Source organism: Triticum urartu, chromosome 2 (genome assembly GCF_003073215.2).
Source record: "Triticum urartu cultivar G1812 chromosome 2, Tu2.1, whole genome shotgun sequence".
In the NCBI taxonomy this organism is placed as follows: domain Eukaryota; kingdom Viridiplantae; phylum Streptophyta; class Magnoliopsida; order Poales; family Poaceae; genus Triticum; species Triticum urartu.
In genome coordinates, this window is record NC_053023.1 from 688724219 (window position 1) to 688738415 (window position 14197).

The following is a 14197-nucleotide window of genomic DNA, read 5'->3' on the forward strand; positions in this document are numbered from 1 at the left end:
TTCTGGACGGGGAAGCCCTGCCGGATAGATGACAACGTATGTGTGCAACTCTGTAGAGAGATCATAGTTTCGGTCTTAATTCGTGAGTGCCTCCTGGAGGGCTGTCCGTGTGACCGTCCGAGTTTCAAAGGTCCTCCCGAAGGGCTGTTCGAGTTTTGAAGGTCCTTCCGAAGGGCTGTCCGCGACACCGTCCGGGGGGCTATTCGACTGCCTCCCGGAGGGCTGTCTGAGGAGCAGATGAGGGTATACATACTCGCGGTTGGGAGGTTGTAAATCCTAGCTGCGGGGATCTGCACCGCCGATCGTCATCGACTCTACTTCCCGCTGCGCTACGAGTCGGTAACAAAAAAGATCGAACCATGTATGCAATCTCCATAGTGGTCCTGGGCTGGTGCGTAGATCGATTTTTTTTCTGCTACGTTACCCTACAAAAGTTTCTTTTGATTGGATCAATTTTGGAAGAGATCTCATAGGTGCGCAAATAGCAACCACCTCAAAGTTCTCTTTCTAAATTTAATATATTAAGCCACCCCAAATGTCACCCTGGTAGCCCCAGTGATTTTACTACACAGACACCATATGATCTAGCTGTTCAGTCTGTCTAATGAGTCACCCAATGTCTCATGGGTGTCTCCAGGGATTATACTAGACATGCATTTGTAATCTCATTAACTCCTTAAGTTCAAGAATATAACATGAACAAGATTTGATCCATAAAGGTACTTGTCACAAGTGGTACTATACCATACAATTCAATTAATCATCAATGCCCAAGATCGCAATCATGGTGGCAATGAGAGTGTGTGTGTGTGTGTGTAACGCCCCGGACACACCCGCCGGTGGTCGTTACTCCTGACGGGATCTAGACTGGCCCCATAGATCAATACTAGTCTTTTCTGCGTACTTAGTCCTCACTCGTGCGCACCCGGGAGCAAGTTTCCGGCCGGTCACCCATCCTGAAACTACTCCAAGCTGAGCACACTTAACTTTGGAATTCTTTCCGAATAGGCTCCTGGAAAAGAAGGAATTCCTTATTGATATGAATAGTCTATCATTCCTAATAAGCCAGACTATCACATACACCACCACTCAGAGGAACCGACGTCCTCGTCGGGGCACAGAAACGTTCCCTCTTGGCACATACGTCTGTGTATTCAGTCCGGTACATGTGCCATATCGTGTGCCACGACGGGTCACAAATGTCATGAACAACATGACCGCGCACCTGTCCGTAAACATCCGTGTAACCGCGAGGGTCGGCTCTGATACCAACTTGTAACGCCCCGAACACACCCGTCGGTGGTCGTTACTCCTGGCGGAATCTAGACTGGCCCCACAGATCAATGCTAGTCTTTTCTGCGTACTTTGTCCTTACTCGTGCGCATCCGGGAGCAAGTTCTCGGTCGGTCACCCATCCTGAAACTACTCCAAGCTGAGCACGCTTAACTTTGGAGTTCTTTCCGAATGGGCTCCCGGAAAAGAAGGAATTCCTTATTGATATGAGTGGTCTACCATCCCTGATAAGCCAGACCATCACACACACACACACAGAGAGAGATGGCACATCTCTACACCACAAACCCTCGTCCTCGAAGCTGGACTACTCCCAGATCGCCATGGGAGTGGCAAGGGTTGATGTAGAGGTTGAAGATGAAGATTCTACCCTTTAGCAAAGTGCCAGGCTAGGGCAAAAACCGAAGATGGCCTCGGAACGCGAAGTGGACAGGGAAATAAAACATGTTATTTCCCTGTTCACATAGATCACACCTCAATTTTGCAATTCTAGCACAAATTAAGTAGCATAAACTAGAAAATTTTGTCATGTCCTATGCAACTACCTCGTAGGCTCATACTGGCATCCCAAAATTCACCTTCTTCCAAACATGTTGTATTGGGCGCTGGCCATGCCCATAAGCCTCCGACACTTTGTCCTGGATGCCATCGTGCTGCTGACCCAAGATAAAGCAAGGCAATCCACCTCCAGTAGTGCATCAGTCACTTACAATCAAAATCGAACCAAATCAAACGAAATTCTATCCGTAGCACAACATGCCACCAGTAGTCCTGGCTATGGGAAGCCCGACCCGACGCTACTCCCGGGCCAGGCTCGGGCCTAGATTTTGAACCCGATGGCCGGGCTTGTTGATTTTGCCATTTTTTGAAGGGGCCTGGCCCAAGGCCCGCCGGGCTTGGGCCTAAAAACCAGGCCCGGGCTTGGGTTTTTTGTCTCGGGCTTGGCCCGGCCCGGCCCAAAGCCTGGCCCAAGGTTTGGCCAGGTATAGCCACCACCGATGCCAGATTCGCGCATGAGCCGTGGTCGACGGAACCGCTGCTCATTTCATGGAAACTCCCACAGCCACCGACGCACATCACGGAGAGGGGACATACGGCAAAGGATCCGTCGAGTAAAGAAGGGCTCCACAAAGACGGTGGCGAGGTTCGGCGTATACGTCTTGATGGACAACATCAGGGCAGACGACAACAAGATTGTCGTCGTGTCAAGGTGCTGCTGCGGCGGCGAGCTGATCACTGTCGGCGGCGGCACCGGCACCGGCTATGCCAAGTCAAAGCTGCTTGTCTCATTCCAATTCTTTCATTTCGTAATTAGATGTGCGCGGCGCATGCAGCAGAATCAGAACAGAGAGCTCAGCTTCCCCATGCTCAATTGCTGCCGAATGTAACACATGCTTTCGAGTTTTGAGATGCCAAGGTGATATACTACACCATTTGATATGCACTTTATTATTCAGAAGACGAGGCAGAAAATAATACTACTACTACACTGAGCGTCGGCCCTAAGAATCTAACTGCCAGCTTACAAAATATGTACATCTTCAAGGACTACATAACCGTAAAATGAACATATTTGCATTGGTACATGTTTGCAAAAACTGAAGACTCCCGCTAGAACGAACTTTGCCGTGTGCCACATTTGACGTCTGCGTGTCACATGCTGCGATATCATGATCAATGGATAAAGTAAACAGCTCACATCTCAGCCTATCGCAGAGGGATGCAGAAGCCCAATACTTCTTCTCAGAGCCCAAAGAATGGCTTCCGGAGAACGGCATATGGAGTGAGACATTGGCATGTCGCAAAACCTGGCAAACCCACTCCCGGAACTTCATCTGTTCTTCTCCCTGCCAGCTTAAAGTCTCAGTTCTTGCGCGCGGAATGGTACAGTTCCATGTAGTCCAGAGCAGGCCGGTTCCAGGACCAATCCTGCTCCATGACCCGCTTGCAGAGGGAGTGAAACCAGTCGCGAGCGTCGTACCATGTGGTGATCGCCCTGAAATGGAGCAGGGGGGACAGGAGGCATGAATTACGCTTTGTGTGCCGTTACAGTGCATGTAACTCTGCTGGGTTATACTTTTCTTTTCGAAAGAGGACTGATAGGTTATACTTGCCTGTCGAGAGCATAATCTACGCCATTGCTGTCAGCTCCTTCGAAGCTGAATCCGTTCGGCTCAAGGCCTTGTTCACAGGCCCGATCCTTATCATCGTCCACGTCAAAAACGGTATCATAAAGGCCTGCACACAATGCATTGCATGTCTTTTACTGCTAACAGGCGATGCAACACAACACAATGTCATGGAGTCAAGACATTATAAATACCTCCAGTTTTCCGAACAATTGGGATGGATCCATATCGCATAGCAGTAAGCTGTGTTAAACCACAAGGTTCGAAAATGGAAGGCACGAGAATGAAGTCGGCGCCAGCATATATCTACAACAGGATCATGAATTTTATTTAGTAAAGATAATCCAGTTCTAATATGTGGGGCCACTGAAAGAGGACCTGAGACTTACTAAATGTGATAGTGGCTCGTCATAAGTTAAACAAAGCTTCACGCGACCATCAAATTCACCATGCAGTTTAGCAGCTAAGTTGCTAAAATCACCTTGTATGCGATGATCTGGAGCTGAGCCTAGTAAAACCACCTGAAGAAAGAACGCATAACAAGCTTGCAATTAAACATTTGGGGGGGGGGGGGGGGGGGGGGGTTATCTCTATAAGCGAAAGACAAGACCTGTCCATTGCGTTCAAGAGTTCGATAAATTGCATGTTTGATAAGGTGAATTCCCTTCTGCGCTGTAAGCCGACTGATGATTCCAACTAGAGGGGAATCAGTTTGATGTAATCCAAGCTTTTCCTGCAATGCCCTTTTTGCAGAACTCTTGCCCTCAACAACATTCTCAGAAGTATAATGGACCTGAAAAAGAATGACAGAAAAGGTTGAGCTAGCAATATCCACAACAGTACTAGACAGAGCTCTCACATTAAGTCCAAGCTGATGGTAAATGCATGGTTATGGAATATGATGAATATAGTCGAATGATACCGGGATATAGTTGTCATTATATGGATCCCAAATATCAGAATCAATTCCGTTGCGGATTCCATGGAATTTGAAATAATGAGGAGCAATAGAACCATGTCCAGACACTTCCTTTGAATATGTGTACGAGACCTGCAAAGGGTGGCCAAAACAGTATTAAACAGACAAGAAATACAATTTAAGGATATGTTGAAGGATCTGCTTTATCACAGGGATAAAGCAAAACACAGGCACTCACAGTTGTAGCCTTATCACAATGTGCCATTGCTTTGCCAATGTGATTGACTCCAAATTCAAGATTGTGGATCGTAAATACAACCCGACCATTTGGCAGCCCATTATGAACATAATGTTGCTTGTACAACCAAGCAACTGGAGCACTTGACCAATCATGACAATGTATGATATCCTGTAAGGATGACAACACTTGAGAAATATAAGAAGTCAAGAGGGGGGGGGGGGGGGGGGGGGGGGGGATACAAGCAAGAAAGTAACAGCATGGAATGGCTTGATGATGTACTTGCACAGTCTACAGACTGGCTAAAACGCCACAGGAGAAATCTATATAAGTAATATAAACCCCAATACTGTGATAGATAATGATATGGGGCACAGCTTTGTACTTACTGGAGAGGAGCCACTCTGGAGAAGAAACTCCAGGGCAGAATGACAAAAGAAGCCAAATCTACTTTCATCGTTCCTTCCATAGACACATCCAACCCAAAACATCCTGTAACAAGAAATGACAAAACAATCCTATGTTATTACGTTTTTACTTGAATGAAACTGCAAAGGTTATTCCCAGATTTACAGTTCACATTGATGAAATTTCATTCAATTACTAACAGAAGTGAATATGTATGTTTTGCCTAAAGCCTCTACACATCTCGTCTATCTGTGTACTAGCATTGCAACTTGCAACAATTTAATTTTGAACACAAGTTAAAAAGAACAACTTAATTAAGATGGATACTAACTCAATAGCCATGCTCAACTCATTGGAATAACCAGTAAAACAAAGAGAAGAACATCAATACAAGACAATAACTAAGGTGTGAGTAAAAGAAGCAATCAAACAACCTAGCAAAAATGGAAGTTCTTCATGTCATAGTTAGTGTGACAAGCATGTATTTTGCTGTAAGATCTAAGTGGTATCTGTCAGGTCTTAAAATGTAAGGACAGAGCTTAAGATGAGGTCAAACACGGGATACTCATGAGTCATGATAAAACAAGGATCCATCAACAATGCAGAGTATGAAATGTAAACAAAATAACAACTGATAGAAAGTATATATTGGTCAAATATGGAGTATACGCATACCCATTCTGCGGTTCCAAGAAATAAACAGAGATCCCTTCAACCTTTCCAAACCATACTTTTATCTCTGTACCACCCCAAGTAAAACTTTGACGGCAATGTAAATCCTTCACCTGCAACAAAAGAAAGGCAGCTTAGTGATGAAACATAACTATACTAACAAACACCACCCCCACCTATCAAGCAGCACATAAAATACTGAACAAAGACAAAAATAGTAGTAAAACTAAAAACTGCTACAGGTAAATATACAGCAAACAAAGAAAAATACATCATGTTTCGACAAGAGGTACTTCGGTGCTCTATTCAGAAATGAGAGAGAAAATGTTAAAGAATGTTGGGATTGGCAACCACCAATTGAGTTACTAACAATTCAGTTTATGGGAAATCTTTGAGACTCCAAAATCTCTGGTACAATTATGAAAAGGACATACCATAGTGCCACGGTATAATTGTGTGCTATTAGACTAGTGTAACTTGGTAACAGGGCCACTATAAGACCAAAAAGAAAGACGCCAGAATAAAGTGCAGTGTACAACTTACATTGCTTAGGTTTAAGCAGTCATACTTTGGAAAAATAACCTCAACCTTGTGGCCTAAATCTTGAATAGCTCGTGAAAGACTAGTAACAACATCGCCAAGGCCCCCAACCTGTGACAACATTGGTCATTGTTGAACATGTCATCATTCTGTGTACCAAAAGAAGATGATAAGAAGTACGATTACCTTTGCAATAGGAGCCATTTCTACTGCAATGTGCACAATATGCATAGGTGGTTCCTTTGCCATGGAATCAGACACAGGAATATGATAGTCCATCCCATCCCGGTTGTCATATATCCCACCTTCTTCCGACTCAGAGAAAACAAAGTCCATCATATATGCATCCAAAGGAACCCTAACTGGAAAATGGACAGAACAGTTAAAAGAGATGCAAAAGGAGAAAATTCCATGATAATACAAAAATTATTTATGGGTTAAATGAAAGCGCAGATTGAACTACTATCATAAATACTGGCAACAAAACAATAGTCCAAAAACAAGTTGTGAAAAGAAGCGGCACTAAGTTTCACATAAATTTGATAAGTTGGAAGAGGCTCTGTTTTACTTATATCAGGATCTGCATCTGTATGAGATTTTTTTTCCTGGTAAATGAGGAGCAAGTAGTAGTTTGAGCTCTTCTGGCATAAGTCTAGAGAGATTTATAGGAGCATATCCGCTATAAAAGTACGAATCAACACCACATAATACGAATCCAGCAAGTAGCTTTGGCAGAAAATATTATGGAGGATGGATCTGACGGTACTTGATTGTGTATTAATAAAATGCATCAAAGAAAGGCCACTGAATCCACACCTGTAGCTTGTAAGTGTGAACCATTTTCTGCATTCACCATCTTTTGGGGCGGCAAAGGACCACTTGGATGAGTCCAACGGTTAAAGGAACATCTGAACCAAACTTCTGGACTTCCATTCAGCACTGTGTTAGAAGGATTGTATAGAACATCAACTGTGGTCCCTGCACGTACTTCAAGTGGCTCAGTATACACAATGTGTTTCTGTGAGAGAAGAAACTCTCTCATAGTCTTCTCCTTCATCTCAGCTTTCATCCTTGCAGTTATCTCAGCCTATTGAAACCAAACAAAAGGTAAATACCACAAGATCTTCTGTCGAAAGATCCTCTCTTTTTTTGCTTAATAAGTAGTCAAGTAGAAATTGGTATGATGCTGTTAGAGTACGTAATGGGCCTAATGGGCCCGTTAGTATTAGGGTTAATTAGAGATAAGAGTCGCTTGCTTAGGGGTCAAGTAAGCCTTGCTTGGGAGTCAAGTAAACCTCTCTATATAAAAAGAGGAGATGTATCAATCTAATCAAGCAAGAATTAAGAAGGAAATCCCTTCCCTCTTGCCCGGCCGTGGGCAAAAAGGCCCCCGGCCGGCCCTCTCGCACCCTCCTTCTAGCAGCGCCATAACAATTTGGTATCAGGTAGCTCAGTTCTGATCATGTCTTCGTCGCCTCCCACCCCGTCGCTTCCGCTGCCGACTGTCACCACCGCGCCGCTGGCCATCTACACCGCGCCGCTGCCCTCCCCGTCCGCGCCGCTGGTCGCATCCTCCGGCGCCGCCACCGCCCAGATGTCGGCGCCCTCCACGGCATCACCGTCCGCCGTCTACACCCCGGAGGAGATCACCGGGGTCCTCCACGACCTCATCACAGCCGTCCAGGGGATCCGGCTGTACCTGGCCAGCCCCTACGGGCCGCCGCCACCCCTGCCGCTGACCGCCACCGCCGGGCTGCCGGCCCTGCCGTGGTACTCGCCGCATCCAGGGGCCTCGGCGGCATTCGCTGGGACGCTACTGCCCCAGCTGCAGCTGTCGCCCACCGCCGCCCCGCAGTGGCCGCAGTGGCCGGGGCCGGCTCCTGCCGCGCCTCCAGCGCCCATCGCCGCCCCCGCGCCGCCGTGGTTGCCGTGGCAGCCACCACACCAGGCGGCCTTCGCCGCGCTCGCCGGGCCACTGCAGCTGCCATCCATCGCCACCACTGCCCAGCCCTGGCTGCACTGGCAGCCGCCGCTCCTGCCGGCCTCCGCCGCGCCCGGCGCTCCGCCGCAGCAGCCGCTGCCGCTGCCCGGTGCGCCACCGCCGCAGCCGCTGCAGCAGCCACCGCCGGTTAGCTCCGGCCCCGCATCGACCGTGCCGGCGGGAGTCCCGCTCCACCAAGTCCAGTCTCCGCCGTCGCCGTCACCGCTTCCGTCTTGGATCGCTACCCGCCACGTGTCGGCGGCGGTGAGGCTGCAGGCTACTGCGCGCGGCCTCCTAGCGCGTCGGCGTGTGCGGGAGATGCGTGGTCTGCAGCTGCCGCTCCTCCAAGTTGCCCTTCGCTGCGCAAAGGACCTCGATCTCATCCGCTGCGCCGGGGATCTTGGGCATGCGGTTTCCCCCACGGGCAGCGGGCATGATGTTTTCCCCACGGGCAACGACCTCCAAGTCTGCGACATTGGCGGTTGGGGGGGCGCACCCCTCCTCGTCATTCTCCATCGCAAGCCCCCCACTCTTCCCTGTGCGGTGCAGACCAACAGCCGTCCGGCAGGAAGAAGGCATGGTGTCACCGACAACAGCGCACCACGTAGCACCACTGCATTCCGTCACCGGGCGCCGCAAGGGCGCCTCTGCTGGTCACTCTTGCGACCACTTCCAGGTGGTCCTACACATGCACTCCTTTTGTCCAGATGGTGTCCATGGGATCCAGGTGGCTGTACACGTGCATGTCCGACGTGCGGATGGTGTCGACTTTTTGTTAAGGGGTCCAAAATAAAGCGTCCCAGTCCATTTCAGGTTGAGAATAATAAAACAAGCCGAGATGTAAAAGGCTTGTTTTTAGGTGTTAGGTTTGGGTTGCGTCGAGTCATGGTTATAAGTTGGTTAGGCTGCAGCTTGAGGACAAGACAAGCTGCATGTCCAGGTGGGGTGTAGTGTTAGAGTACGTAATGGGCCTAATGGGCCCGTTAGTCTTAGGGTTAATTAGAGATAAGAGTCGCTTGCTTAGGGGTCAAGTAAGCCTTGCTTGGGAGTCAAGTAAACCTCTCTATATAAAAAGAGGAGATGTATCAATCTAATCAAGCAAGAATTAAGAAGGAAATCCCTTCCCTCTTGCCCGGCCGTGGGCAAAAAGGCCCCCGGCCGGCCCTCTCGCGCCCTCCTTCTAGCAGCGCCATAACAGATGCTCCTACATATATGCATTGATTCTCTTGAACTAACCTTTCTCCGACCAGCATCCTCCTTCTCTGTTCTTTCTCGCTGAAGCCTTTCAAATATCCTACGTTCTTCTTCCACCCAAAATAAGTCATCGGATATGCTCTTTGAAACGGCAGCATGAAAATCTTGCTTCCCATTGTTATCATACTTGCTTGCATTCCCAGGTGATCCATCAGCAAAAACCCAGTCCAACACCAATGCGCTTTCAGGTAGAGTAACTATACAGGGAGTAAAGTAAAGTGTAAGCTATATGTATGATAAGAAAAAAGAGCAAGTAAAGAAACATATGAAATTGGATCTTAAAACTCATTTACGAGAAAACATGTATTTAAGGAAAGAAACATTAGTATGTAATTTAGAGGGATAAACAATGCCCAAGTTACCATGCTCGTTTTATGTCAATGTCATGATAAAATGGCTGTGTTCGGATAATATGAATCCTAATTCCTAAGAGATAAAATGTGTGAATTAACGTACCATTTGCATACCACCAATCACCATCCTTTTCTTCAGATTTGACTAGCCTCTCAACAATAGAGGGCCCATCAGTCCAGTTATTGTAACCCCCATGCAACCAAATCTCATTTTTATGCTTTAGTGGTCTCGAGCTTCGATTATAGTATAATCTGACCCTATCCCCTCCTTTGTATGTGCTAGGCTGTATATACCATAGATTATCGGCATATCTGCAGGCTAAACCCAAGACATGCTGCAATTTATTCCTCGTCATCTCAACCTCAGCCTTTGCCTGTGCCCTGTCAGCCTCCATTGCGGCCCTTTCTTCCTCCTTCCGGCGCTCCTCCTCGGCTTGTCTTTCCCTTTCAGCTTCTTCTGCAGCAAGCCTTTCAAGTTCCCTTTGCTTTTCTTCAAGCAAGAAGTCCTCAAATGAGTGTTCATCAATGTCACTTTCTATATGCAGGACGAAATCATTATAACTGTTGTTTTCATAGACGGTGTCACCATTAAAGAACACAAAGTCTAATCTGTATGCCTGCTTGGGTATGTAGAGCTTACAACACCACCAATCCCCTGTTAATTCACTTCTACGCAATTTTTCAGTGAAATGGTTCCATCTCCAACCATTGAATGCCCCTTTGATAAGAATATCAGGCTCACTTGCTAAGGCCGACATGCTACGATTTAAGTACAGATCAATAACTGAATCAGCTTCCACTAATTGAGGAAAAACAAAACACTTATTCCCAATCGAATAATTTTCATCTGCAAGCTCTTCAAGCCTTCGCTTTAGTGCTTGAGGATCAACATCCATCTGTACCTGTTCTTGCATCTCTGGTTCACGTTGTTCTTCATCCTCTGTTATCCTCAGTTCATCACCAGCAACCAATGGCTCTTCATTGGCATCTTTACTTGCCCCGACGCCATCTTCTGATGAAGAATGCTTTCTTGCCATGAGATTCTTGCTGGTGGTTTGTTCTGTTGGATCTTCTCTGGTGACACCAACAACTGACTGGCTTTGTTGAGGAACATCAACAGCTGATATGTCTTGCTCATCAGAAGTAATTACCGATTTGTCTTGTCCATGAAAACCAATACTCGATTGGTCCTTTCCTCGAGTGCTTGCACCCACCAGTGCACTTATTCTGACACGGTACTCCTCAAGTTCTCTGTCAATTGACTCAGAATCCATGGAGGTGGAAGCCAATGCTGATGACTGCTTCTGGTCAGCCTCTTCTTCAGTCTCAGACTCATCCACTACCTCCAGCACCACGCTGCTAGAAACATTTCCTGAGAAGTCAACCTCAGATGATTCATCTGCGGTACTTGTCTGCTCTGTTGCTTCATTAACTGACTCAACACCCATGGATGTGGAAGCCAATGCAGGAGGCTGCTTCTGGCCGGCCTCTTCTTCAGTCCCGACCTCGTTCACACCCTTCAGCTCGGTGCTGCTAGAAACATTTCCTGAGAAGTCCACCTCAGATGATTCGTCTGTCGACTCAACATCCATGGATGTGGAAGACAATGCAGGAGGCTGCTTTTGGTCAACCTCTTCCTCGCTCACACCCTTCAGCTCCACGCTGCTAGAAACATTTCCTGAGAATTCCACCTCATACTCTTCTTCTGCGGTACTTGTCTGCTCTGTTGCCTCGCTACTGAGCGTCCCATTGCTTGTGCCGAGATCAGCGTCTTCATCAGCGCTGCTATGCTCAGTCTTCTTCGTGGAGGTCCAAGATTCGGTAGAAGGTCTTGGAGCATATCCTCTAGAGGCAGTGCCCTTGGGCTTTGGAGCTGATGATCTCCTCGGATTCCTCTTGGGATAATCTGAATAATGCAACGTTATGAGAAGATGAGCAAAGCTGTATGGCCAGAGTACTCATACGCTGACTTGTAACAAAATCAATCCTCGAACCTGAGCTTGCCACCATGCATCGAACCAGCCTGCTTCTTGCAAATCTGCTGCACTTGACGATAGGCTGGAAAAGAGGAGAGAAGGGTGTGGAACTGTAAATAAAGATGACTTGACTGAAATGTTGTAATAGCACATTATTTATCACTGAACAAACTGGCCGGCCGTAGCAAGCACCCCCAACAAATGCCCCAGGTTAAGAACCCCTCCCTCGCCTCGATTGCAGCTAGCATAGCAGACCAGCCAAACCAAGAAATTGCTTGACAGAAGCGCAAAACTGGCATAAAGAACACCACCCAGATGTAGAGATGGCACAACACCCGCAGAAACGAAGTGCGCGCACAAATAACGCCTCAGATACCAGGCAATGGCAAGACGCACGGCAGGCCGGCCTGAACACCAATCGGATTTCTCCAGACCAAAAATGGGGCACCCCCAGAAAAACGCGAGCCAGCACGGACCAGAACAGCTCCAGGGGGCGCAGAGAAGAGAAGAGAAGAGAAGACGGACCTGCGCGAGGCCAGGGACGGCGGGCCGCACGAGGAGCACCGGGCGGCTCCGGGAGCAGAGCGGGCTCTGCGCCCGGAGAGCCATCTCCATTGCCCAGGGAAAAATCAAAACCCGACCCCCTCCGCTGATCTCTCCCCCCTCTCTCCCTCCCTCCCTCCTCCCTCCCTGGTGCTGCACGAAGCTGACCGACCCCTCTTCCTTGTTTCTTTTTCCTGGCCTCTAAAATCTCGCGTCGGAATGCGCAGCCGTACTGGCTGTCTGCACGCACGCACCCTCGATCGAAAGCGATAGTGTGCTTTCCCGTGTGTGCGCTTTGTGTGTGGCCAAAAATTACGCCTCGTATAGAGTATTATTTTCGTGCGGGAAATACATGTGGACGCACGGAGATTGGGGTTTCTTGGATCGGCTGCGCGGGGCCGTCCCCACACGAGCTCTGTGGGCCCGGAGCCCGTGGCGTGGACGGCTGTTATTTGTGAGGAGGGCAACGTGGTTCACGGATGGACGGGCGAATGACTCGTGTAGCTTCTGCGTCTGCCTTCTCACCTCTGGAACATTCGCTCGGTGTTTTCTCTTCTTTTTTTTTGCCTGAGAAATCTTTTCGAACGATGGGCCGCATGTGAAGCTGTCGCCAAAATGACAATCTTCTTGATTAAGCTGGAGGCGTCTAAGCTTTATTAATGGCAAACGCCCCATTACTCCACCGATCCAGCCTACGCATCACTCGCTGCTTTAAGAATCGACAAAAAACCAGGCATGTGGACTCCACCGTGCAAGCATGTCCTAACCCCTCCCTGTCTGTGTGCAACGAGGCACATGGATTTATGGATGGATACACGCGACACGACCCAGCACTAAACCCGCAGCAGACGTACCATGCAACATTGTACGAATCGTTACTAATAACAGGCTGCGTGCTGTGATGCTAGCGGCTTTATCATGTTAGAAGAAAGGGAAACGTGTCTGAGTTGCTCGTCGCTCCGATGACTCACCTTTGTTCTCATCCGGAGTCCCAGGGCCGTCCGTGATCCGCGCGTCATTCTTCACTTTTTCCGGGAGCTGTGGTCGGTTAATCCATTGTGCCTGCGCATTTCGCTTGGTTAACTGATTGACCTTATCCTCTCCAATTATTAATAGTAGTAAAAATGGGTTGCATGCGAGGTGAACCTGAGGAAAACATCGCAGCGTCAACAACTCAGCAGTCAAAATGTCAAATACTCCTTCCTTGGCCTCGCAGCGCCACAGAGCCTTGCCCATCAGTAACTATGTAGAGATCTGAACAGAAAAATGCAGACTAAAAAGATATGGTGAACGAAACATACATTGAGATGCAGTCAATACTGGCCCATATTGCTTAAGCGATTCTCAGTTTCACATCAAGTGCGCAACGCATGCAGTTCAACGCTAGTTATTTGCGATCGACCCACTTACATCCCTACTATCATTGGTAGATTCTCATTAGATGGTGCCAAGGGGGATGCAGGTTGCTGGTCCTGCTCCTACATGCAAACTGGATTTTAAGTAAGACAACAGGGCGTCAACAATTAACGGTTGCTGGTTCTCGCTATTGTTACTAACAATAGTGGGGGAAAAGTTGTTTGCTGATCCCATCTAATCAACAGGGCATCAACAAATTTACGCATATCAGCAAACAAATTACAATCTGGAACTAACAACTTAACTGGTGTGCATACTTAAAATTTTGTTTGCTGATCTCATCGCATCAACAGGGCATCAACAACTGTTTCTTCGCTATTGTTAGTTCCAGAATGCAAAATCACTTGATACACGAAACAAGCAGATGGGCCATGAAACTTCTTTCAGAACATGCAACTTTTTAGCTATATAGGGTTGCAGGGTAATAAGACTGATTAACATGCTATATAGGCCTTCATAACTTAGCAGATACGCT

General features: G+C 47.8%; 1 protein-coding gene across 1 annotated transcript; it reads right to left on the reverse strand.

The window, feature by feature from the left end:
* Positions 1–2714: 2714 nt before the first annotated feature.
* On the reverse strand, positions 2715–12457 carry LOC125539765 (starch synthase 3, chloroplastic/amyloplastic-like). Its single transcript, XM_048703278.1, has 16 exons — positions 12289–12457; positions 11782–11845; positions 9891–11693; positions 9417–9631; positions 7016–7286; positions 6386–6561; positions 6203–6310; positions 5663–5772; positions 4969–5071; positions 4580–4750; positions 4345–4473; positions 4033–4215; positions 3812–3943; positions 3617–3728; positions 3408–3531; positions 2715–3289 (listed from the first exon to the last, which is right to left on the reverse strand). The coding sequence occupies exons 1-16, from the start codon at positions 12376–12378 to the stop codon at positions 3157–3159; spliced, it is 3924 nt and encodes a 1307-aa protein (XP_048559235.1). The 5' UTR covers positions 12379–12457; the 3' UTR covers positions 2715–3156.
* Positions 12458–14197: the final 1740 nt, after the last annotated feature.